Genomic DNA, 23,695 nt, shown 5'->3' with positions numbered 1-23,695 from the left:
GTATCAGCTTCAATCTCCATCTCAATCGCCTACCTGTCACTCAGCAGCGAATCCACGCACCCACATGGCAGGTGGCTACTCTGTCACAAGCATTAATACCCTATTTCTTTCTAACAAGGGATGTAGGGGAGCTGCCTAATAAAAGCTAAACCTCAAAATAATAATAATAATAATAATAATAATAATAATAATAATAATAATAAAATAGTACAGTAGTTGTTACAGCGGTGTATAATGGTATTTAAAACCCTTTACTCTGGTCCCATCGCGACAGATTACTATACATTCATAGGTTTTAATACATCTTTTTTATTTGTGTAATGAGTGTTTTAATAAAGATTTTTTACTGCATGCAAACGTGTTTGTTTTGATTACTGTATTGGTGATTGGGGGACATTTTGAATGTCAGGTTATTGTGTGGGAGTTTACATCGTCCATCACTTACTGCGGGTGAATCAGGTCAACACAAACACACCTGTTCTAAGTGGTCGTGACCTGTACTTTGAGCTAAAAAACCAAAGGTTAGGACTGACCTAATTACAATTCAATCTATAGGTATTGTAAATACAGTATAATCATAAATCTCGAAAAACTACTAACTTCTAAATCTTTTGTAGTCATTTTTGTATTACTTTAGTATAAATACATGTTAATTTGGATTCATATGTTGTTTTTTTCTGACTTTATGTGAACGAAAAGACACACATTTGCCCGTTTTCCCATTGGAAATAGTGATATTTTGAAATATCACTGTCCTGGTCACAAAAGCAAAGTTTGTGGGGAATAATAGCCATTTTCTATACTTTTGAGGCATAAGCAATTAGGAAATAACAATTACTACCCAGGAACCAAAAAATAAATAAAGAATTGTTACACGGTGATAATCCAGCAATTAAATAAACAAGCAATGTAATATTTCCTGGCTCCCGGTGGATTGTTTTGAGGCGCCCATTCTTCTTTGTCACTCACTCAGAGTTGATGTAAGTATGCTATGATATGCTATGCCTATGCTTAGGTCCTTGAATGCCTTCTATCCCTTGTGTTTTATTACAGATGTTGGCTCAGGCTTGACACCTACTTTATTTGGAGCTTCATAGGCCCAGCAACCTTGATAATTATGGTAAGCACCCAGTAATTAACCCCCTCCCCCTCCCAGGGCACACAATGAGGCCTCTGTTTGATTTCCACTGAGGATCCTGAATTTGAATGCATTCCTATTGCAGAGCTGTGTTCTTTCTTGACCTATGTATGACTGCATTAATCACTCTTTTTTTTTTTTTTGCAGTTTTAATATAAAGCTGGAGGAACATCTATAGTAATACAAGCAGTTGCTTAGGTGTTGGTTTTATATTTGTGTATGTTGCTGTATGTAAAACACTGTTTTGTTGATAAAACTTTTTAATTTATAGTACTGTATTATGGGTATTTTCACATAATGTTTCTGTCTTCAAAAGTGTATTTTACATAGCAAAAAAACAAATGACAAGACATTTGTGTAGCATATTACACACATCTACCACAATCATACAATTTAAATAACATATTTAAATAAGAGTATACTATATATATATATATATATATATATATATATATATATATATATATAAATATATATATATATATATACACACACACACACACACACACATACAGTGCCTTGCAAAAGTATTCAGACCCCTGACCAATTCTCTCATATTACCGAATTTCAAATGGTACATTGAAATCTCGTTCTGTTTGATATTTTATTTTTAAACACTGAAACTCAGAATCAATTATTGTAAGGTGACATTGGTTTTATGTTGGGAAATATTTTTAGGAAAAATAAAAAAACTGAAATATCTTGCTTGCATAAGTATTCAACCCCTGTGCTGTGGAAGCTCCCAATTTGCACCGATGAAAGAAATTGCCCTAACGAGGACACAATTACCTTACCATTGGCCTCCACCTGTGAACCATTAAAGCTGCTGTCACATTTTCTGGATAAAAACGCCACTGTTGAAGGATCATTGGTAAAGCTGTGAATCTGAAGGAAAATGAAGACCAAAGAGTATTCTACAGAAGTTAGAGATAAAGTAATACAAATCCATATATTAGGGAAAGGGTACAAAATAATATCGAAGTGTTTGGATATCCTAGTGAGCACAGTTGGATCAATAATCAGGAAGTGGAAGCTGCATCACACCACCCAGGCACTGCCAAGAAAAGGCTGTCCCTCAAAACTCAGCGCTCAAACAAGAAGGAGACTTGTGAGAGAAGCCACAGAGAGGCCAACAATCACTTTGAAGGAGCTACAGAGTTCAGTGGCTGGGAGTGGAGTAATGGTGCACCAGTCAACCATATCAAGAGCTCTGCATAACACTGGCCTGTATGGGAGGGTGGCAAGAAAGAAGCCGTTACTCAAAAAATACCATCTGAAAGCACGTCTGGAGTTTGCCAGAAAGCATGAGATTGACCCAGCTGCGATGTGGGAAAAGGTTTTGTGGTCAGATGAGACCAAGATAGAGCTTTTTTGCCAACTGAAAGCGCTATGTGTGGTGCAAACCTAACACTGCCCATGCCTCAAGACACACCATCCCTACAGTGAAGTATGGTGGTGGCAGCATCATGCTGTGGGGATGCGTCTCATCAGCAGGGACTGGGCATCTTGTTACAATTGAAGGAAGAATGGATGGAGCAAAATACAGGAAAATACTGCAAGAGTATCTGCTTCAGTCCGCTAAAAAACTGATGCTTGGGAGGAAATTCACCTTTCAGCAGGACAATGATCCCAAGCACAAGGCCAAAGCAACATTGGAGTGCCTCAAGAACAAAAAGATGAATGTCCTACAGTGGCCCAGTCAAAGTCCTGATCTCAATCCCATTGAGAATCTGTGGCACTGTTTGAAAATTGCGGTCCACAAGCGTCGTCCAACCAACCTGAACAACCTGGAGCAAATCTGCCCAGAAGAATGGGCCAAAATCACTCCGACACTGTGTGCAAAGCTGGTACATACTTACCCCAAAAGACTTAAAGCTGTTATTGCAGTGAAAGGTGGCTCTACCAAATATTAATGTGTGGGGGTTGAAGATATTTCAGTTTTTTTATTTTTCTTAAAAATATTTCCCAGAATAAAACCATTGTCAACTTACAATAATTGATTTTGAGTTTAAGTGTTTTAAAATAAAATATCGAACAGAACGAAATTTCAATGTACCATTTGTAATTCAGTAATATGAGAGAATTGGTCAGGGGTCTGAATACTTTTGCAATATACATACACACATATATACGGGAGCTTGTGTGTATGTGATTGCTGAGAGGACTTTAAAAATATAATATTAGGCCGTTATCTTTTTATTATTAATAACTCAAGAACCATTTCATATTTTTTCACCAACCCTTCGAAAGGCCCTAACTCAGCAAAGACCATAAATACATTACTCGGTTTGGTACAGAAATTCAGTGCTATATATACACACATGCGTACATAGATAAATATACATACATATACACACAATAATAATAATAATAATAATAATACACTATAAATTTACATTAAAACCCACTAAGACAAGAAAGCCATTTTATAAAATACATTTTCAGTTTTAACTTAAAAACTGTAATGGTCTAAGATTCCCTGACAAACACAGGCAGAGCATTCCATAATTTAGGTCCTCTACAAGAAAAATCCCTACCTGCCATGATGATTTTGTTAACCCTAGGAATAACCAATAGCTCGCATCCTGTGATCTCAGAATGCGATTCGGAATATACGTGGTCAGTAAATGGCATTGTTCTGAATGAGCTGTAAGCGAGAAACCACGTTTTGGGATACCAGAGAAAAGTGCATTGCAATAGTCAGTTCTTAATGAAACAAGGCATGCATTAGCATCTTAGAAGCAGATACGGAAATAATAGTTCTAAGCTTAGCTATATTTCTCAAATGATAAAATGACACTTTAAATTTTCCTGATGTGATTCTCAAATGATAGATCAGGATCAAAGATGACCACCAAATTTCTCATTTCTAGTTTTAGTTCTGATAAGAGACTGCTAAATATTTTTTTTATTGATGCTGTGCGCCTACAAGCATGACCTCCGTTTTGTCAGAATTCAACATTAAGAAGCTCTGTGACATCCAGCACTTGATGTCATCAAGGCAAGCAACTAGTAGAACCCCAGCAGACGGATTACCTGGATCCAGAGGCAATTATAACTGTGTCGTCTGCATAACAATATAAATTCACTCCATGCCTGCGGATAATATCATCTGATGGCAGCATATATAGTGAAAACAGCACTGCTCTGTACTGTATTGCTCTACAAGACTAAAAAGCATACCACAATTATTGTAGCCTTGCATGTAGTATGTTTAAATTAAACAGAAGCTTTTATTTCTGTCTCCTAAATCCCTATATAGATCAAAACTATATTTGCTGCGCTGACATCCTACCTTCTTGTTCTCTGAACCATTTTGCTTTCACAGTAGGAATACTAAACAATACACTTTCCCTCTTTGTCTGTAAAACAGGAAAGATGTATAATCCCCCAGCTGACCCTTATGGTGTAAATACACTTATCAGAAAATGACAGATGACACATTCCAGCAAAAGTTACACTTTGTAATACTTTTATTATATATTCCAGCTCAATGTAATCTTCCTTGGGATTGCACTCTACAAAATGTTCCATCATACTGCTATACTGAAACCGGATTCAGGCTGTTTGGACAATATAAAGTAAGCTTTTTGTTGTTATTTTATTCATACAAAATAATAATGTACGGTATAATGCTATGAGAATTACATTTAAGTGAAAGCTGTTTAAATGAGGAATTGCTAATAGTTTAAAGTAATTGTAGATTACAAAATTATTTGTTGCCCTTCTGTTACCTACATAGGTCTCAAATGTGCAGTTGTGAAAGAAACATACCTGTCCTGTATGTTATAACACACACGGATTTACCTGCCACTGTTGATTTATAATGCCCTGACGTTAATAATATCCAATTTTATATATATATATATTATATATATATATATATATATATATTATATATATATATATATATATAGTACTGTGCAAAAGTTTTAGGCATGTGTGAAAAAATGCTGTAAAGTAAGAATGCTTTCAAATATAGACATGTTAATAGTTGATATTTATCAATTAACAAAATACAAAGTGAGTGAACAGGAGAAAAATCTACATCAAATCAATATTTGGTGTGACCACCCTTTGCCTTCGAAAATTCTTCTAGGCACACTTGCACACGGTTTTTGAAGGAACTCGGCAGGTAGGTTGGGCCAAACATCTTGGAGAACTAACCACAGTTCTTCTGTGGATTTAGGCAGCCTCAGTTGCTTCTGTCTCTTCATGTAATCCCAGACAGACTCGATGATGTTGAGATCAGTGCTCTGTGGGGGCCATACCATCACTTCCAGGACTCCTTGCTGAAGATAGTTCTTAATAACTTTCGCTGTATGTTTGGGGTCGTTGTCATGTGCAGAATAAATTTGGGGCCAACCAGGTGCCTCCCTGATGGTATTGCATGATGGATAAGTATCTGCCTGTACTTCTCAGCATTGAGGAGACCATTAATTCTGACCAAATCCCCAACTCCATTTGCAGAAATGCAGCCCCAAACTTGCAAGGAATCTCCACCATGCTTCACTGTTGCCTGCAGACACTCATTCGTGTACCGCTCTCCAGCCCTTCGGTGAACAAACTGCCTTCTGCTACAGCCAAATATTTCAAATTTTGACTCATCAGTCCAGAGCACCTGCTGCCGTTTTTCTGCACCCCAGTTCCTGGGTTTTCGTGCATAGTTGAGTCGCTTGGCCTTGTTTCCACGTCGGAGGTATGGCTTTTTGGCTGCAAGTCTTCCATGAAGGCCACTTCTGACCAGACTTCTCCGGACAATAGATGGGTGTACCAGGGTCCCACTGTTTTCTGCCAATTCTGAGCTGATGGCACTGCTGGACATCTTCCGATTGCGAAGGGAAGTAAGCATGATGTGTTTTTCATCTGCTGCAGTAAGTTTCCTTGGCTGACCACTATGTCTACGGTCCTCAACGTTGCCCACTTGTTCTTCTTCAAAAGAGCTTGGACAGCACATCTGGAAATCCCTGTCTGCCTTGAGAGAGACCTTGCTGATGCAATATCTTCAGCAACCTCACCTTGTTAGCTGAGTTTGGCTGTTCCTCACCCAGTTTTATTCCTCCTTCACAGCTGTTTCTGTTTCAGTTAATGATTGTGTTTCAACCTACTTATTGAATTGATGATCATTAGCACCTATTTGGTATAATTGTTTAATCGTACACGTGACTATATGATTACAAAATCCCTGACTTTGTGCAAGTGTACCTAGAAGAATTGATGCTGTTTTGAAGGCAAAGGGTGGTCACACCAAATATGGATTTGATTTAGATTTTTCTTCTGTTAACTCACTTTGTATTTAGTTAATTGATAAATATAATCAATTAACATGTCTATTTTTGAAAGCATTCTTACTTTACAGCATTTTTTCACACCTGCCTAAAACTTTTGCACAGTACTGTATATACACCTGCCGGATTTTAAAAGTATGTGTCATACATATATATATATATATATATTATATATATATATGATATATAATATATATATATATATATATATATATATATATATAAAATATCTCAATATGATACAACTATGTTAAGGAAAGTTTTTCTTTTATATACCGTATTCTCAGGAAAGCTATTACCCTTGCACTTCCTGGGCAATTTCACTTCATCAGTGTGTTCTGCGTCAAAGCATTTCCATCGATAGGGAAAGCAGCTGATGGGGCTATTTCACCCTCAAGATGAAATGACCAAGCAAGTGCAACACTGTCTCAAAGTAGTACTGGATATCATGTTTTAAAGTAAAAATATATGTTTAGTATAACATATTTTTCTAGATATTAAAAGTAGATATTTGAGATCTTTAAAATAAATGTGCATAACAATTAAGATTTATGGAATTGTTAGCTACCGTACAACAACTTTAATGCTGTTCATTATCTGTTCGAGGTTTCATTTACTACTTATTAACCCTAACAACACACTGAAAGCACACTACTAAACTAAGCTTAGTTAACTGGATACATTATTTGTATTGTTTCTCTCCACAGAGCCAGTCAAAATCAATAAGCTTTATTATAGCATTAAGTAACATATGATATCTTTTTTCAAGGTGATGTGATTGTTCCAAATTAACTTTTCTTTGAGTTTATATCTTATTAGATACAAAGCTGGACCTGTTGCTGATTTAGGTACAAGCAGTCTGATTGTGTCAATGTTCTGCACTGATCAGACAAGATTTAAATTTACACATGCTCAAATAGCAAAATGCAGATACCATAGAGTTTGAAATTTTTTTTTAACCAGTGAGTGTTCAGCCATCTGAAAAAGAAAAGCTTATGAACTCATTTTTATTGTCGTAGATAATTTTTGGTTTAAACCAGATTGAAACTGTCTACTCAACATCTCAAATTTAAAAACATTTATAAGGTCTTCTTAGACTTCAGCTAAAAAAAAAAAAAAAATGAACCATTTTATAACTTAATAAACCATTTGAAGGCATGGGTGGTACTGATGCAACCCACTTCTCAGGTGGTTGAAGATGCATCATGTGCTATTGCTTAGAGTGTAAGATTCTTGGGGTAAAAATAAGACCTCTCAGTTTACTTTTAAGACTGTGAGGTCTATTCAGTTGATCTAAACAATGGCCGATCTAAATAGCAGTTATATTTAAGTCTAACATTGACAGATATACACTAAAGAGACTCACTTGTACTGTTAGATGTTTGATTTAAGTTACCTTGGTACTCAAAGAGCCACATTTTAATTAACTAAGTAGTGGTGGTATTTAGATATCCTGCTGTTTAGATCAATTAAATAGACACCAGTTTCTTTATTTAGGTATTATTATGATATGGATAGGATGTCATGTCCTAGCAAGCAGATCTAATTTAATGCTTGCTCATTGTAATTGAAGGGACTCCATTGTTGGATGATACATTGTGGATCAGGGCTTACGTTTATTTTACTGAATAAAATGTTTTTGAATCATATTTATGTATTCACTACTTTTTTTTTTAAAGAAAGAAACTCAACTAAATAATGGCAGTACAGTATTTCTAATTTTAGTCAATTATTTAGCGAGGTAGAAATTGTTTTAAAGCATTTCCCTTTTTTAACTACTAATTATTTGAGACAATAGTTCAGCAACAGTAGACCATCTAAGAAACTAGAGTTCAGTTATAAAGCAGCTATTCAGTGATAGCTGGTCCTTAGATTGAATGAGTAGCACATTCACAAAGAAAAATGCAAGCACTGGTAAAATCAGCTCACTTTCATATGGTGCAGGACCAATACATTTTAACGTTTTGTTTTGTTATGGACTTTGCGATGTCAGCACAGTGGGTATCTTCAGTAATAGTAGTATCTATAACGTATCGACAATAATGGTCCGCCACTTTGTTACAGACTTTCTAATAGTCTGTCAAAAATAATTTTTAATGTTAATTAAATCCACGAAAAAAAAACAAACATAAAAATGCTTAACTTAAAAAAATAACAGACCTATTACAGTAGCAGGCTCAGTTTATTGTGCCTCTGGGTTTCTGATCGCATCAGATCAATTCCAGATTTTTTAAGTCCTTTGATGGAAATGTCTATTATTTTACATTTTTTAAGCAAATTGGCTTCATCACTGCCATTCTCATATCCACTTTGACAGCTGACACATTCTTTAACCTGTTCTGATTATCAGTCTGCCAGAGGGTGGGATCCTTACGATTACTGAACCATCTGATTGGTGGAAGTATTCTTGGTGATCCAATCAAAATTGCCAATAAAGCCAAATTAAATTATCCACCAAAATTTCCCATTGTACAGTAATTATACACCTGGGGTCCTTCAAGAAGCTGTTTGATGAGATTTTGGGAACGATAAGGTACTAACGACCAAATGATCAAGATGGGCTGAATGGCCTCCTTTCTTATGTTCTTATGTTCTGAGAAAGTTTCTGCCTGAATTTCTGACAATTTGAAGCAGATGGGCATAAACCGCAGGTATGGTACACTTAACTCAAACTCTCAAAAACACAAAATTCTACCAAATTGCTCATCCTTGACCTTTATTATTGAGAGGAACAGTAGTTCCTTGTACAAGTTAGAAAAACTTGTTTGAAACTACCGAGGCTCTATACAGCTCCAAGAGTTTTGCCGTTTTCACCATGTTGCATCGGCAAAACTAAATCACTTATAATTACCATCTGTACCAGTAGCAAAAGCCTGAAACTGTCATGCATCAGATGTGAAAAAAATGTAAATACCTCTATACATAATAATTCTTCTTCTTCTGTTTCTTACTTTAGTTTTTTTAAGAGTGTGTAGCGACTTTTCAAACACAAAAGCTAAATAACTGGACATCTACCAATCATGTGATTCCACATGTTGGTCAATGTCAAAATAAACCAGGGATCGCAAGCAGTTTGATATCTACACCATTTACAACATGACGTCCTTGAAGAGCACACTGCCTTCGCCCGCGCTGCGCCACTGCGCAGTTGTTGATGGTGTTGTTTACATTATCGTCAGCATATTTTAAGTGATTGAAAGCTGAAATTACTTTTTTTTAAAAACACACTTTTCTTATATCAAGACAGTGTTGGTGAGCAATAATCAGTTTGTTTGAAAACCAGGCTTTAATCACCGATAATAGGTGCATAGGTGGTGATTCCGTGAGTGCTCCAGGGCTCAAGCACCAGTGGGAAAACAAGGTTCTGCACAGTGCAAATAAATCACCTGTTCTGTCAGATTATAGTGTGGATGCTTCACAAACTGTTATTGCAGCGTTTAAAAATATAAAATCCATTTATACAAAGTCTCCCAGCTTTCTTGAAAAGATCTGCGGTTCCCTTGTTTTTCTTTTGTATTTGTTTTGCTCTCATTAGTATCTATAGTAGATACATCAATCATATATATATATATATATATATATATATATATATATATATATATATATATATATATATATATATATATATAGTGATAACCCTCAGGGCATGGTCCTGAATGGCAGATATGTGAGGGCAGAGATTTTGTTAGGACTTTGTCCTTAGGAGGTCCCAATAGGACTACAGTTCACAAAATGGTCACCCACCACAAACTACACTACCCAGGATCCTTACCAGGTAATTAAGGTATGTCAGCACACCACGTGATCAAGGGGTAATGACCAGCACTATAAAAGGAGCAAAGCGACAGCACCACAGATAGGGGGAGTAGAGGGAGTTTAGTGCTGTGTTTGGAGAGGGTGTTGGTGTGTTCTATTGATTTCTGGATTGCATTATCGTGTATGACCCTGGACTGTTCGGATAACCCTGTTGGCTGTTTTGACCCTATTTTGGATGACTACCTGATTGTTTGCGAACTCTGGTTTAACTTTACGACTCTGATTATTGTACTTCCTTGGAAAATAAACACGCAGGTAACATCCTGTTTAAAATAAACTTAAACTTGTTGTGTGTATATATATATATATATATATATATATAATATATATATATATATATATATATATATATATATATACTATATATATATATATATATATATCATAATTAATAAAGTGTCACGTCAATCACATTGAATATAAAGGGAAAATAGAAGCTTTAAAAAAGAAAAAAAAAGCAATTCAAGTCTGCAAAGCATAAACTTGCCTAATTGTGGTTTGAAACTGGAAAAAGAGTGGTTACCATGCACAGGCAAGATTGAAAATACTGTAAAGTGACTGCATCTGTATTTGTCACCTTTCTTTATAACGCCTTTGTCCAAAATCCATGGCCAAACATATATTTAAGAAAAATAAAAACGTGCTCAGTTCTTCTCAGTTCCTACGCATGAGCCTGATTGCTGAGACCTCAGTCAGAACTATAGCGTGACCTGGGGGGTGTGGCCACTGGACAGCGTGTTCTTTGTGTGTTTGTGTCTCTTCATGCTGTGGGTGCTACTGGAAAATGGGTGCATGCAAATATTGTGCTCATTGAAGTCAAACCATGGTCAAGAAAGGCAAAAGGACATGGATATGGACTTTTATGAAGAGATCGAATGCTTTACAAATGTCTTACATTGCCCTAAGTTCATAACACCTCTGTAACAAGGAGAATAGTGTTTTTTTTCCAGCATTAAAATGTGTTACAATACTACCCTTTAACACTGACATGCATATGTACCTTTTTAACCATTCATAACATCGTTGTTTTGTGCCTACGAAAATATCAATCTATTAATACCTACCAAAATAGACATATTGTTTTCACCACTGATGGATGTACATTTGCAACTAAAAGAATACAATGTTAAACTGTCCAAAAGTCCCTTCTCCCATTATTTTATTTTCAAATCTTCTCATTTCTGTTATATTACTCTACTTGTTACTCCCTTGTCTTGTCTGTCTGTCTGTCTATTTACCATACACATTCTCTAATATCTTTCCCTCCCTTTATTCCTTATTTGATGAAAAAAAAAAAAAAAAAAAAAAATATCTATAACAATGTCAATGTAAAAAAAACAAGTTTGAAAAATGCAACAGCCGTTTAAAGTGATGATATCAAACACAAAAGCCCAAGTTAGGAGAAGCAATTGGGGCAACCTTGTCAAATATCAGGCAAATAGGCACAATTGGAAAGGTGCTGGGGCCCAATATTCACACAACTGTTGCTTCTAACTTGGCGCTTTTTTTTTTCATCACTCCACTTTATATTGAAATGCTCTTTGTACAACTTCAGGGGGATTGTGACCATTCCCTTATCAGCTCAAAAGTCACATCTGCAACAAAAAACATTGACAATGCACAACCAAAAAAATGCTCCAGCACCCCAGCCCGGATCTGCAATGCCTTACCCATCAATTGTCACTTCCCATACACTTACCTTGCATTCTCATTATCCCTTGCATGCGTTGCCATTATTGGTCTTTTTCATCATCTTCATTGTTAGAAATATATTTTTGATATTACCACTTAAACGACTGTTGCGTTTTTCTAACTTGTTTTTTTTTACATTGACAATGTTGTTATTCATTATTAATGGTTTATTTTTTTTTTTAATATTAATATAAAGGATAAAAATGTGGAAAATAAAACAAATCTAAACTTATTGCAAAAATAGTCAAACAAAATACTGTACAGCTGTACCATGCTTAAAACTATGGCTCGTTGCACTTTTTTTTTTTTTTTTTTTTTTTAAGCACCCAAACAAAAAACAACAACAACTATCCTTAAATGGGATATCTTTAGCAAATCATATTTTTAAAACCTTTTTCCCTCTTCAACAGAACTAATTGAACTTTAGTAAGTTGATATAATCATAAAATTTGTGGATTATAAAGACATTCCTAAATATATTTACTATATTTTTGTAAATAAGTTTAGAATTGTTTTATTTTCTATATTATATTATATTAGAACATAAGAAAGTTTACAAACGAGAGGAGGCTATTCGGCCCATCTTGCTCGTTTGGTTGTTAGTAGTTTATTGATCTCAGAATCTCATCAAGCAGCTTCTTGAAGGATCCCAGGGTGTCAGCTTCAACAACATTACTAGGGAGTTGGTTCCAGACCCCCACGATTAATATATTAAAGGTCAAGGATGGGAAATTTGGTAGAAGTTTGTGTTTGAGTGTTTGCGTGTGTTAAGTATACCGTACCCACGGTTTATGACCATTTGCTTCAAATCATCAGAAATTCGAGCATAAACTTTCTCATTTCTGACGACTCCAGATCTTCCTGAACACTTCTATCTGCCCACAGAGAAACTAGAGTCTGCACTTCCTCAACGTCCCTAGGCTGTACCTTTCTCTCGTTACATTCGCGGCCTGCCATGTTGTTTTTCTTTCTGCATTGTACTGATCCCCTGGGCCGGATGAGATCCTCCCAGTAGTACTCAAAGAAATGAAAGAAGTAATTTACAAACCGCTAACCAAGATCATGCAGCAGTCTCTTGACACAGGGGTGGTACCGACAGACTGGAAAATTGCAAACGTAATACCGATCCACAAAAAGGGAAACAAAACTGAACCAGGTAACTACAGACCAGTAAGCCTGACTTCTATTATATGCAAACTTATGGAAACTATAATAAGAGCCAAAATGGAAAATTACCTATATGGTAACAGGGTACTGGGAGACAGTCAACATGGTTTTAGGAAAGGGAGATCGTGCCTAACTAACTTGCTTGATTTTTTTGAGGATGCAACATCGATAATGGATAATTGCAAAGCATATGACATGGTTTATTTAGATTTCCAGAAAGCTTTTGACAAAGTCCCGCACAAAAGATTAATTCTCAAACTGAACGCAGTTGGGATTCAGGGAAACACATGTACATGGATTAGGGAGTGGTTAACTTGTAGAAAACAGAAAGTACTGATTAGAGGAAAAACCTCAGAATGGAGTGTGGTAACCAGCGGTGTACCACAGGGATCAGTATTAGGTCCTCTGCTATTCCTAATCTACATTAATGATTTAGATTCTGGTATAGTAAGCAAACTTGTTAAATTTGCAGACGACACAAAAGTAGGAGGAGTGGCAAACACTGTTGCAGCAGCAAAGGTCATTCAAAATGATCTAGACAAGATTCAGAACTGGGCAGATACATGGCAAATGACATTTAATAGAGAAAAGTGTAAGGTACTGCACGCAGGAAATAAAAATGTACATTATAAATATCATATGGGAGATATTGAAATTGGAGAAGGAATCTATGAAAAAGACCTAGGAGTTTTTGTTGACTCAGAAATGTCTTCATCTAGGCAATGTGGGGAAGCTATAAAAAAGGCTAACAAGATACTCGGATACATTGTGAAAAGTGTTGAATTTAAATCAAGGGAAGTAATGTTAAAACTGTACAATGCACTTGTAAGACCTCATCTTGAATATTGTGTGCAGTTCTGGTCACCTCGCTATAAAAAAGATATTGCTGCTCTAGAAAGAGTGCAAAGAAGAGCGACCAGAATTATTCCGGGCTTAAAAGGCATGTCATATGCAGACAGGCTAAAAGAATTGAATCTGTTCAGTCTTGAACAAAGAAGACTACGTGGCGACCTAATTCAAGCATTCAAAATTCTAAAAGGTATTGACAGTGTCGACGCAAGGGACTTTTTCAGCCTGAAAAAAGAAACAAGGACCAGGGGTCACAAATGGAGTTTAGAAAAAGGGGCATTCAGAACAGAAAATAGGAGACACTTTTTTACACAGAGAATTGTGAGGGTCTGGAATCAACTCCCCAGTAATGTTGTTGAAGCTGACACCCTGGGATCCTTCAAGAAGCTGCTTGATGAGATTTTGGGATCAATAAGCTACTAACAACCAAACGAGCAAGATGGGCCGAATGGCCTCCTCTCGTTTGTAAACTTTCTTATGTTCTTATGTTCTTATGACTGATGCAGTGTAATGGCTCAGCTCAGTTTGTAGAGTTTCACTGTTTGGTTCTAGCTTGGCTCGACAAATAGCCACCTGTACCCATACCCGTACCATAGTGAGCCCTCGTGGGTTGGATGTGCCAGTGGAAAAGGGGTATGAGAGTCCCAACAAACCACGTGTGTGTGTAAGGACATGGGTACCCATGTCCACGAGAGCTTTGGTTACATGATTTCTATTAGTGATTCTTTTGTAGGTTCTTTAGCCTGACACCCTCAACAGTTGTACGCCCAAAGTGGTATAATGATTGCTTCAAAGTAGAGCACTTTATATGAAGCACCTAATTAAATAGTTTTTTTGTTGGAGTTAATGTTAGTAGGCGTATCACTTTTGACTAATCAGTACAGTACTTGGTGGCAGTGGGAACAGAGGAAACGTTTTGTATGAATGGCTTTTCAGATTGGAAAAAGACAACTGAAAAATGTAGCCATCACCAAAGAAGCAGTTCACATGTTTCAGTAGCTGACAAAATGTTTTAACCCCTCACATTTTGTACCCAAATCCCGCCTATGACTACAGCATGATTTATTTTATGGTAGATCAGGCTTGTTGCTTTTATTTTCATTTTTTCTAATGTTGATCTTCTTGTCTTTGTCTATGCATTTTTTTTTTAGCTATGAGGATAACAGACCCTTCACCAAGTAAGAATGATCTGAACAGCTGATACATTTCATGTATTGCCGTGGCCCCATCAGCTGGCCATTCAGACCAAATAATTTATTCAAAACAGCTTCTGGCATTCACACTGAGACAGAAGAGCAAACTGTTCCAACCAATACAAAACATAAACCATCTTAAGCATTTGTTTATTCTGCTAGCAGTGTTGGAATACTGATTTCAGATTGCTTAAGTAACTGAAAAGTATACATTTGCCACAGAATTGTGAGGCTTTTAAACATACTCACTTTTAATGTGTTATTGTTACTGCAAAAATGGACTGTACAGTATTAAAAATATCAAATGTAGGGTCAGTTGGAAATGTGAATACTTTGTGCATTTTGTAGCAATGTGAATATGATATAGTACCACTGACTGTACATATAAATTTAGTAAGTTATTATTGTGGATCCTTGAGATCCATGAGGCCAGTATGCTTTCAATTCTAACCCTACTCGCTAGTTGCGACCATACAGTACCCCTTGTAAATGCATATCTCATTTGTGTAGAGAATCAATAATTTTTTACAGTAAGTTTTCTAAGGAATCAAGGTTTTCTAAGGTGTAGATTTGTGAAATTTGCAGCACTGATTTTCTGTGTCAAGTTTAAGCAATGGTGGAGATGTTTCATGGCAATCATTTTTATAGTATAAATCAGGGTATGGGAAGAAAGTGTTTATATGTAGCCTATGTCAGTTATCACACATTTAATGTATTGGTGTATTTACAACTACCTACAGCTCATTCATCCTAATATTAACCTAAAACTGACTCAAAAATTGTTCTTGAATTTGGAGGCTATGAAAATTAAACTTAACTATTTACTTTATTAGACAGCTTTGCCAGCAGCCATTCATTAAAAAAAAAAAAAAAAAACTGATAAAAATCCTCAGAGCCATTGATAATTACCCCCATGATCACATTTCACCCAACTGACCCTGCTATATTATTATTATTATTATTATTATTATTATTGTATTTGTTTATTCAGCAGACGCCTTTATCCAAGGCGACCTACAGAGACGAGGGTGTGTGAACTATGCACCAGCTGCAGAGTCACTTACAAAAACGTCTCACCCAAAAGAAGGACCACAAGGAGTTAAATGAGTCATTGAGTGAGCTGGGATTTGAACCTGGGACTTTCTGGTTACAAGCCCCTTTTCTTTAAAAACTGGACCACACAGCCTCCTATATATAAACATGCTACTGTTTGACAATAAATGCAGTGCCTACAATTTGAATACGTAAAATATATAATATATATGCAGAGAAGTCTATAATAGCCCTCAATGAATTACTGCATTTTAAGATCAATTTTACCATATAAGGCTTCTCCTGTGAAGTAATAGCCTATTGGATATGGAATTTTAAAAGAAAACAATTAAATCTGAAGCACACTTTCAGTTTGTTCTTCTGGTGAAGAGTCCTTGATATCAGTTTTCCACCTCATTTTCCTTTCCCTGCTTATATTTTTCAGCATTAGAGATATGGTCTCACACTTCATTTACACCTGTCAATCTTGCAACCTATTCCATATATGCTTTTCTAATGTCAGCTACTGCAGTAAATGCATGTCTGACGCCAAACTCCATGCTTCATTTTCTCATTTGCATTGCTGTAAATGTTCCACTATTTTCTTTATAAAACTAAATGATCAGATATACCTTGATCAAAGTTGCTTTGTGGCAAACAAGGTCAGCAATATTCCAGCTCTGGAATATATTGCATGCTAAGTTTATGTATACTGAAAATGCTGGATGTGACCATCTTTGATTGAGTTGTGGAAACCCTTTCTAACCTTTGAAACAGCAAACTTGCCCTACATTTTCTATGTAAATGTACATCTCGGCTTACTCATATGAAACCTAATCATTAACAATTTTAAAGCAATTATCTAACCACTGTCATTGGGATGGCTCCAAGTACAAAACTTATTCACATAATTGTCAATGTAACTAATGTAGTAAATATAACAGACGTGAGAATGGATTTAAATGGTAAATCTTTATTAAACATGCAATAATTACATGTATTTTTAAATATATTTTCTAGTATTTTTACCCTACTCTAGCGTCAAACCTAATCTAGCTCTTACCTAATTTTAGAACATTAAATTATATTAGTTGTTTCTGGGAAACATAATTATTTGTAATTACTGTAGTTAGTTTTTCTTAATATTGGATTAAAAGTTGTAAAACTATCTCTGGTAGCCATTTTATTTTAACATGAATTGATAGATAATTGCTAGACAAAAATTGAGTTTTGCTGATGCAATTTAGATTTTATTTAACATTTTATAGCCAGATCACAAACTCTATCTTCTTAATTTATCCTAGTATTAAAACATTTAAATTCCCAAAATGAATACAATCTTAATCTCGGTTATTTGCTATATATATATATTAGTCGTGTACATGAGGGAAGGCAGCAGCAGGGCTGGTAGGTGACGTAATCACACATGAAGACATAAGCCCGATATACGCTCCTTGCAAAGGAGCCGGCTCTTTTGTACAGCAGTATCGGCGCTATGCTTCAGTGCGATAGGTCCCAGATTGCCTCGCCAAGTGCGATGCACCTGCCTGCGAGAACTGAGGTATGCTACAATATATACGTGTGGGTATATTTAATTTATTTATTCATTCTTTAACCAGGAAAAACTACCGTATTCCCTCGAATTTAAGACACAGGAAAAAATAAAACCTCAAATATGAATTTACAAAGATACAACCTCAATTAAGCTGTTGTATCATACAAAACTGATACGACACAGTGTTGTTGTAGATTAACCGCAGAGTTTTCTCACAATTTGTGAACTCTGGCATTGCTTGGTATGTCGTAAAACACGGGATCTGATCAGCATTTCCGATCTGTCCAAGCTGGTACTGTTTGTTAGAATGACTGAAATTGTAAAAGTTTCTTTGAATTTGAATTCTTTGAATGACTCTTCTTTGAAGACAAGGCAGATGTCTTTGTTCATCTTCTCTCGGCAGTCAGTCACGTTGCTGTTTGTGTACTCTGGTAGTCATGCCTTTTCTCAGCAGTCAGTCATGTTGCTGTTTGCGTACTCGGGTACTGTCTTTTCTCGGCAGTCAATCACGTTGCTGTTTGTGTACTCGGGTAGTCAAATCTTCTCTCGGCAGACAGTCACATTGCTGTTTGTGTACTCGGGTAGTCACGTCTTTTCTTGCCGATTTTAATACACACATCACTATACTGTATGCGAATTTAAGACGCAGTTTATTTTTGAGAAGAAAACAATTTGCATCTTAAATTCGAAGGAATACGATAATTGAGACAGAGGCCCCTTTTACAAGAGGGTCCTGGCAGGATGACCAGAAACAGACAGCAGTAATTTCACATCCGTAAAAAGTAACTTCACGCTAAAAGACAATCATATTACACCGTGTAACAATTATTATTTTTTTTTTTTTTGTTCCTGGGTAGTAAGTGTTATTTCCTAATTGCTTATGCCTCAAAAGTATAGAAAATGGCTATTATTCCCCACAAACTTTGCTTTTGTGACCAGGACAGTGATATTTCAAAATATCACTATTTCCAATGGGAAAACGGGAATGTGTGTCTTTTCGTTCACATAAAGTCAGAAAAAAAAAATATGAATCCAAATTAACATGTATTTATACTAAAGTAAAGTAAATACAGTATAATCGTAAATCTCGAAAAACCACTCACTTCTAAATCTTTTGTAGTCATTTTTGTATCACTTTAGTATAAATACATGTTAATTTGGATTCATATGTTGTTTTTTTCTGACTTTATGTGAACGAAAAGACACACATTTGCCCGTTTTCCCATTGGAAATAGTGATATTTTGAAATATCACTGTCCTGGTCACAAAAGCAAAGTTTGTGGGGAATAATAGCCATGTTCTATACTTTTGAGGCATAAGCAATTAGGAAATAACACTTACTACCAAGGAACAAAAATTGTGTTACATAGTGTTATCATTCAATCCGGGATCAGAAACATTCTTAGAACTTACTCATTAGAATAAATGTAATCTTTGTCATTATTCTTTGTTTGGCTGATGTTTTGGGTTATTTTTATCTGATGCTTGATCATATCCCAGATACTCTTGTCCAGACTATTACATGCCATAGGGGCACTGTAGCTAAAGCTGATCGGCCAACCCAGGAAATATCCAAAGCACTAATAAATAAGTGTAAGACTACATCGTAAACTAAATATATAAACATATGTAAATATATGGATTACATCATGAAGTGATTTGATCAAATAATGTGGATTTTTATATTGCACATATTCCATTGAATCCATTGGTGACTATACTGTTTTCATGTATTCTTTGTAGATCATGGGTTATAGGTGCCATTGCACTGCTCTGCCTCCTGGGACTGACTTGGGCCTTTGGACTTATGTACATCAACGAAAGCACAGTCATCATGGCCTATCTGTTTACCATATTCAACTCTCTTCAGGGAATGTTCATTTTCATTTTCCACTGTGTCCTCCAAAAGAAGGTAGGAGATGTTTTATTTTGCAATATTATATGTCCTGATGGTAGTATTCCATTTTTTTATTGAACATAATCATTAAAAGCACTGTACACAATAAAACATTGACATACACCACATATGTTATAGTACAGTATTTTGTATATTTTTATTACAGCATATTGAATCATTTAAACCTCTTGTGTACAAAAATTATATACTGTCGGCAACGGCTAATTGGGATATTAATTCTGGATTTCTGCTTAAATGGGATACAACTCCGGGAGACAGGAATTCTTCCCAATGCTATTTATGTCATCTGCAGGCACACTAGAGCTATTTATGGTGACAGTCATTGTGAAAAACTAAGTGAAGCCTAATAATAAATACCTTCTATTCTATTACTATATATTGCAAGAATAATTATCCCTGGTGTCCCCACTAGTTTCCAACACTGCCGCACATACATAAATAAGTAAAACAGAACTACATAGAGGGCAAACCATGCAGCATTCAAATGATTATGGCATACGTATCGTCAAAAGTGAGCATGCATAAATATACAGTAATTATAACAGGAACCACAACAATGATAGCAACAAATACAATTACTCTGGGAAGGGAAAAGTTATGGCTGCAATTAAAGGTTTGCTACTGAGAGAAAATAAAATACAAATAATACTAGGCTTATTATTGCTATAGAGGGTCATCACAACTCTGTATCATAAAACAGTATTCAAAGAGCACTCATTGAAGGAAATGAAAGTTCAGTCAGTGTCTTTCAAGCGGAGGAAATGTCAATGATACAGCGATTCACATGTCAAAGCTTCCTCAGGGTCAGTGAAAATACACTCGGCTCCATTGTGGGTAAATGTAAGAAGGGCTTGGAACAGTAATCTATATTTTATTACGGGTTGATCGCACAGGAGACGCTTCACCTTCACCTTCTTTTTTCTTAGCAACCGTTGGCACCTAGTCGGGAAAAATTAAAATGTTCTGGCCTGGAAACAACAATGGGTTAATTTCTCTGGCTCGGCAGATAATTTCTTCACAGACATGGTAGCAGTGTACTCTTATAATGAAAGGTCAGGGTTTCTTGTCACATCTGGGTTTCGGTTGGAGAGATCTATGTGCCCAATCAAGCATCTGAATCAAGTCCAATAAAGAGTCTGAAAAATATGTCAGAGACTGACAATACCATTTAACCTTTTGTTTTATAAAAGCATCTGCAGGAGCAAAAGGACAACGTTTCTTACTCGCTCATTGCTCAAGAGCGCACCCCCCAACCACATTGAACTCTTGAAGGAGCTGGAGTCTCCTGTGGTTTCTCAGGCTGCTGTTAAAAACTGTGAAAAAGTTAAAAAAAATAAAAAGCAGTGATTAATTTTGTTCAGGAATAAAAAAAAAAAAAACTGACTTGTATTTTAAATTATGTATTTAACATTTAGTCATAATGTGATGTGATTTTTTATTTTCATTTAGAAACAAAAAGGTGTGACTAAGGTTGTCTCAAATGCATCTTGTTTGATTGGGACAGCCGCTTATTCAGGATATTTTAAATTTAGTTTTTGTCCACTCAGAGCCTTAAAGGGGAAGGGAAACGCTGTGACTTTGTGTGTTAGTTATTCATCAAGTGCTAAAGATAACATTTCCCACACAAAACACCCTTGTATTTATCATAACAATACAAATCATTTTAAAACTATAGCAACCAACACTTAAATTGTGATCTCTTCCACTATATTGACAGAATCTTCCCATGACGTCACTGGTTGGAGCGCTCGACCGGTGGGTTTGTAAACAAAGATGGCAAATCTCACAGAGCATTGGAATAATTCTTGTATGCATTACATTATTATTACTATTATAATAATAATATCCACCACCCCCTTCATAGGTATTAAAAAATACATATAACAGCTTTAATGTTTTAAATTAAATGATAAGTTGTTAACATATTATTAATATTATTTTATTATTACTTTTTAAGTTTTATCATTTTTGTCCCTGTTGGTACAGTTTCTCACATAACGACACAGCTAAACCACCTCTTGTCCACCTTTGAATCTTTATTGTCACTCAGTATGTGGAAGCCTAAAGCACCATACATATGCTTGCATACTGTACTCACTCTCCCTAGTTACCGTAAGTGCTCTTCAAAGATCTGATTAAAAAAAAATCATCATTATCAGTAAGTCGCAATTACAAAGATCTGAATCTCATGTTAAAATATGACATTTTTCAAACAATTTGTATCATGAGAGAAATCACTGACTTCACACACTTCATGTACTTCTCCCGCTGCCTTCTCCAACCAGTGACATCACAGGAGGGATTTGCAGCAATGGCGGATTACAGTTTGATAGACCGCAGAATTTAAACAGCTCGTTTGACATATACCGGTCAAAAACAATCAAAACAAACCTGAGATTACATTGCGTTCCCATCTATTTTATCATTTACAAACAAACCGAAAAGTGTTTCCTATCCCCTTTAAATATATGTAATGCAAGGACAGGTCTACGTTCCGGGCACTGCCTTCTTCACATTACGAAAGTAGGAAAGAAATGTCTTTGCAAAGAACTGAGTCATTAACCATTTAGGTATTCCACTGAAACAGCAATTCCTCCACCAACATGTGTACTCTTCGTCCAGTTATGTCTGGGATATCCACAACAAACTCCGGCACTGCCAGCTCAATAAGTTGAATATATTTCAATTTATGTTGACTTCAAATGTTCATCCAGCTGTTTCTCCAGTGATCAATTGGGGCTAAGTTAGAGATTTGATTACAAGTACTTTAGGATTTTAGACGTCTTACACAGCGGACTCCCACACCAAGGCAAACAGAATAGTTACCTTGTATTAGCGTGTCTGAAAACAGTATCTCTATTCCAGCTGGTCGCAGGCTGAATCTCCAGATTGTCACAGTTCAAAGACCGGTTTGTGTATCAAAACCTTGGATTTTGTAGCAGGAGCGCTGTTTGAGTGTCGCACTCGTACTTTTGTAATGTTCTCTTTACCCCTGTGATTGGATAGTTTGGTTATTTTGGGCAGTGCCTGAGTCCACGTGGAGTATTTCCCATTGGTTGTTCTTGTTCCAACGCGGTCCACTATTTTGGCGCCTGTCGGCTGCAGGTTGCGGTCCCAAGGGTTCAAGTATTTGCATGTCCGGAGTGTCTGCATATCCGGAGGGTCCAGCGCTGCCCTTGCAGAATACATGTGGGAATGTGGCTGGAGCCTTAAACCTTTAAGCAGCAAGGATATTTCTGTGGGATGCTACCCCAGGACAAGGGCTTTTTTGGCTGTAAAAAGCTTTCTATAACCTGAGGGACCTTACAATACTTTCTGAAAGTTTTGTTGAAAAATATTGATGTTTGGTAAATTACAAGACATTGTTTCACCTGAGTGCTTGCAAAGCCATAATACACATTTATTTTCGGGTAATGGGCACTAATCTTGATTATTTTCTCAAAATAAATAAAATAGTTTTTTAGAATAATGGAATAAAAAAGAAAACAATATATATATATATGTTCGTTTCTTTTTTTTTATATAGCGCCTTTCATGTGCACATCTCAAGGCTCGTCACAAGAATAAAAAAGCAATTTAAACAATTGACATAATGTCCAATAAAACAAAAAAAACAATAAATACATACAATAACACATAACAGGTCAGACATTACAAGCCAAAGTATAAAACTGGGTTTTCAGTTTAGATTTAAAAATACTAACAGCATCACTGTTCCTTATGAACTGCGGAAGGTCATTCCACTGCTTAGGTTCTATACAGGAAAACGTTCTGTCACCAAAAGAACACCACTTAGTTCTACATACTGATAGTTGGCCAGAGTCAAAAGATCGAAGGCTACGCATTGCAGTATATGGCAAAAGAAGGTCACAGATGTAGTTTGGTCCTAACCCATGCAGAGCGTTAAAAGTTAATAGTTTGATTTTAATTTCACTCTGAACTCCACTGGAAGCCAATGCAGGGAAGCTAAAACTGGTGTAATGTGATCATAAGAATTTGTTTTAGTTAGAATGTGGGCCGCTGAGTTGTGGACATATTGCAAGTTGG

The 23,695-nt window shown here is 36.0% G+C and overlaps 1 protein-coding gene across 1 annotated transcript in view; it reads left to right on the top strand.

The window, feature by feature from the left end:
- Nucleotides 1-23,695, top strand: part of adgrl3.1 (adhesion G protein-coupled receptor L3.1) — a 352,576-nt gene that overhangs the window by 288,291 nt on the left and 40,590 nt on the right. Inside the window, exons 17-20 of the mRNA XM_041259581.1 lie at nucleotides 410-521; nucleotides 1,054-1,120; nucleotides 4,628-4,719; nucleotides 19,474-19,642. Coding sequence (XP_041115515.1) covers nucleotides 410-521; nucleotides 1,054-1,120; nucleotides 4,628-4,719; nucleotides 19,474-19,642 — 440 coding nt within the window. The remainder of the gene's footprint in view (nucleotides 1-409; nucleotides 522-1,053; nucleotides 1,121-4,627; nucleotides 4,720-19,473; nucleotides 19,643-23,695) is intronic.

This window comes from Polyodon spathula, chromosome 1 (assembly GCF_017654505.1).
Source record: "Polyodon spathula isolate WHYD16114869_AA chromosome 1, ASM1765450v1, whole genome shotgun sequence".
In the NCBI taxonomy this organism is placed as follows: domain Eukaryota; kingdom Metazoa; phylum Chordata; class Actinopteri; order Acipenseriformes; family Polyodontidae; genus Polyodon; species Polyodon spathula.
This window is presented reverse-complemented; position numbering and strand designations above follow the sequence as displayed.